Consider the following 3,642-nt stretch of genomic DNA (forward strand, 5'->3'; position numbering starts at 1 on the left):
GCCAGAACTCAGATCTCTCGTCTCCTGCCTGCACTGGGTCATGCTGGCCCATCCCTGCACACACAGAAAGCCAGCCCACAGCTGTCCCCAGTGAGAATGACAGTGGCTCCAAACACCCACCCACCGCAGTGACAGCAAACATGCACCTCTGCCCGTGGAACAGAAAAGCCAGACTGAGGACACATACGACTGTCTATTGTACAGAATGAGCAAATGCCTCCATAAACACATAAGAAGGAAGCAAGTCCTAAGTAATTTATTAAAACAGCCAAAAAAGATAGGCGTTCCATCCCAAACTCTCCCTCCTCCCATTAGCCTGGCATAGCATAGTGCTTATCAGGGCAAGTACTGGGGTCAGACTATCCGTTCGAATACTGGTTTGACTACTTGTTAGCTGTGTGACTCTGAGCAAATTGGTTAACCATCTATCTGTTTTAGTATCTTCATCTGTGAAATGGGGATAAGAGCTCTGGCCTCAATGAGGCCTCAAAGATGAATTAATCCATAATGAGGTAACCCACGTAAAGCACCTAGCACAGTATAAGGCTGGTGGAAATGGGACCCCCTGCACACAGGTGAGGCATTCTAGGAACTCCAGCTCCAAAAGAACCAGATCAAAGGCTCTCCTGATCTCCTCTAGCCAAGGACCCCAGGGTCCACGGCCACGAAATCACAGGTCCTGCTGCCGCCCTTAGGTGGTGACCTTTCTCTACCACCCAACACAATTTGCAGACAAAATCAGAAAGGGCCACTCCATCCTGCTTGCCCAACCCCTACCCTATGAGGGGAAGGGAGGATGTCACAATGTTAATCAAGTGACCGTGGGTCCTCGCTGAGAATGGGCCCCCGCTGTCCACACACAGCCTGGCTCTGAGGGCCCTCAGCCTGCTACCACTATGACCACCATTGAGCAGGCTACTGCACAGGTGCAGCTGAGGCTGGGGGTGCATCTTTGAACCCAGATAAGGAGCTCTGTACTGTTAGGCTGGGCTCTGCCCTATGCCAGCTGCTCCATTTGCCAGGGATGAAGGATAGGAAAACTGAAGTGTCACCTTCAGTCACCGCAACGACCACCAAAGCAGCCCTGGGGGTCACATGCTGCTGGCAGTTGAAGGGGCTGGTCTGCTGAGGCACAAGTGCAGGATAAAGGCAGTGGAGCACATGATGCCAAAGGCCACTCAGATGTCACATAAGTCCCCAAACGTCTAGCAGCCAGCTGCCTGGGTTGCCACTTTCCAAGGCATCACCAGCAGAGCCACCAGGAGGTCCAAGACGACCTTTTGTGCACGCTGGTGACAAAAGTGCAAGACGCCAGCACACACCAGCACTTTTCTCAGCAGCGTACAGGTGAGAAATCAGAGGAGCCCCGCACTGACGCCAACGCCTAGCGGGCCTGCCTCACCCCTGCTCTGCCCTCTGCTGGACCAGGGCCTTGGTCACCTCTGGTGCCGCCGTGAAGGCCTCCTGGCTGGGAGTTCTGGAGGCTTCTGAGCAGGGCCGAGATTTGGAACAAAGGCCAGGTCGTGAGGCCAGGACGGAGGCACCAGCCTTCTCCCTTAAAATCAACCAAACGCACCCCCGGCTTCCTGCGGGGTCCTTCTCCCTGTGCTGAAGAGGTGCCCCTGGCAGGATCCCGCTGTTGAAGGAGGTCCTTGCACAGCGCAAAGAATAGGACGTCCTGGATTTTACCCGGTGAAGGGAGCAGGGAGGTCTTGGTCCGTGGTTCCCGGACTCCTCCCAACGTCGAGGAAGACGCCACTACGGGCCCAGTAAGGGCCCAGAGTCTGCGCCAGGGACCGACGTGGGAACATGAAAGGCCTGGGCGCAAGAAACGGCTGGAGAGGGAAGCGTTATGTGGGACAGGCAGGGCCCGACCGGGGGCGCAGGGATCCGATAAGAGCGGACTTTCCGTCTTGCTCGGCCGCCTTCCCCCGAGGACCCGACTCCGGAGACCCGACTCCGGAGACTTTTCCGACCGATGGTTTCCCGCGCCTGGCGCCCAGCGTTCGCAGCAAAACGAGACACGCGCCCCGCTCCAGAGCCCCGCGGCCGGGTACCCACACGCCCGCTTCCTCTGGAACGCAGGAGTCGCTCGCACCTCCTTCCCCGGGGGTCCGGTGCCCCAGAGCTGCGCTCCGCTCCTGCGCCGAGCCTGCGTCGCAGAAGAAGCGCCAGTAGGGACAGGAGCGGCTCTCCCAGAAGTCGAACGGCGCGCACTCCAGACCCCTCCGCGACCCCTCCCCGAGTCCCCGCCCCCTCCCCGAGTCCCCGCCCCTTTCCCGCCTCCCCAAGTGCCCGCCCCCTACCAGCCTCATGGGCACCCCACCGAGTAGAGACTGGACAAGAGCGACTCTGAACATGAACTCCGACTTTGGAGGCTTTTTTTCTAGAAGGATCACCTCTTCCCGCCATGGCTCCTCGCTGGACTCCGGAGGACCAGAAGAAATGTCCTCTTGCTATAGCGGTGTTTGGAGACGAGGGAGGGGCCCGGGGGAGCCTGACGCCAGAGAACCCCGTATGCAGTATCAGTGACAGAGAATCAGAACAGGGCGCTAAGGAATCTCACCTCTTCCCCCGTCATCCTCTCATTAATGCCCAGGACGATGCCTGCAGCTCGCTTCTAATCCTGGAAACTGGTAAGGACAGCTGAGATTTGGGTCCATTCTATAAAGGGCCCCACCCCCAGAAGCTCTAGTTCGTGCTCCTGGTAAACAAAAACAAATTCGGTTCTGGTTTCTGGAAGTTTCTCTTCCAGTCCTCTCCTACAATCAAAGGGAATTATTCATATGAAACTTGCAGAAAAGCTGCAGTTTTCAAGAAACAACATGGTATGTGTGTGCGCTTCATAAATCTGGTAGGATGATCAGAATCACAGCCAACTCTTGCCCTAATTGGGACTAGAGCAGAAAAAGAGGAAAGGAGAAGAAGAATGCAAAAATTAGATTCACCCAGCTAAAGCCTCTCTCCATCATTAGAAGGGGTTCTTTACCCAACTGCACTGTGTAGGGATGTGGGGAGTTTTCCCCACACCATCAAGCAATTCTTGGACACCTGCTGGGTGTCCTACAATTCAACTCTGTGCTAATAGTATCTACTGGGAGATAGCATCAGATCCCAGAGGTTAAGGGCTCAGTCCCACAAGAATGACCTCCCCTACCCAGCTTCAGATGCCAATCACAAGTCCAGGTTGTTACCTATACTTCTGACAGACTGGCTATAAATCAGAGATTCCCACACCCCCTCTTTGGGTTCAATTAATTTGCTAGGGCAGCTCACAGAACTCAGGAAACCTGCTCTGGTTTATTACAAAAGGCTATTAAAGAATATGAATCAACAGCCAGATGGAGAGATACATAGGGTGAGGTCTCAAACAAAGGCGCTTCTATCCCTGTGGAATTTGGGGCCCCATGTGGTGGCATGTGAAAGCATTTTGGTTACCCAACCTGGAAGCTCTCTGAATCTTTTTGGGATTTTATGGAGGCTTCATTACCTAGGCAGTATTGATTAGATCATTGGCCATTGCTGATTGAACTCAACCTCTGGCCCCTCTCCCTTCTCTGGGAGTTGGGGCGGGGGTGGGGGAGACTGAATGTTCCAACCTCTTATCACATGGTTGGTCACCTCATTAACATAAACTCAGGT

General features: G+C 54.7%; 1 protein-coding gene across 1 annotated transcript in view; it reads right to left on the reverse strand.

Moving 5' to 3' along the window:
* R3HCC1 (R3H domain and coiled-coil containing 1) overlaps positions 1-2,581 on the reverse strand; it is a 20,009-nt gene extending 17,428 nt beyond the window's left edge. Inside the window, exons 1-3 of the mRNA XM_057548320.1 lie at positions 2,567-2,581; positions 1,906-2,456; positions 1,690-1,818 (exon numbers count right to left, since the gene is read on the reverse strand). Coding sequence (XP_057404303.1) covers positions 1,690-1,818; positions 1,906-2,456; positions 2,567-2,581 — 695 coding nt within the window. The remainder of the gene's footprint in view (positions 1-1,689; positions 1,819-1,905; positions 2,457-2,566) is intronic.
* Positions 2,582-3,642: the final 1,061 nt, after the last annotated feature.

The sequence above is a fragment of the Balaenoptera acutorostrata genome, chromosome 6, assembly GCF_949987535.1.
Source record: "Balaenoptera acutorostrata chromosome 6, mBalAcu1.1, whole genome shotgun sequence".
Taxonomy (NCBI): Eukaryota; Metazoa; Chordata; class Mammalia; order Artiodactyla; family Balaenopteridae; genus Balaenoptera; species Balaenoptera acutorostrata.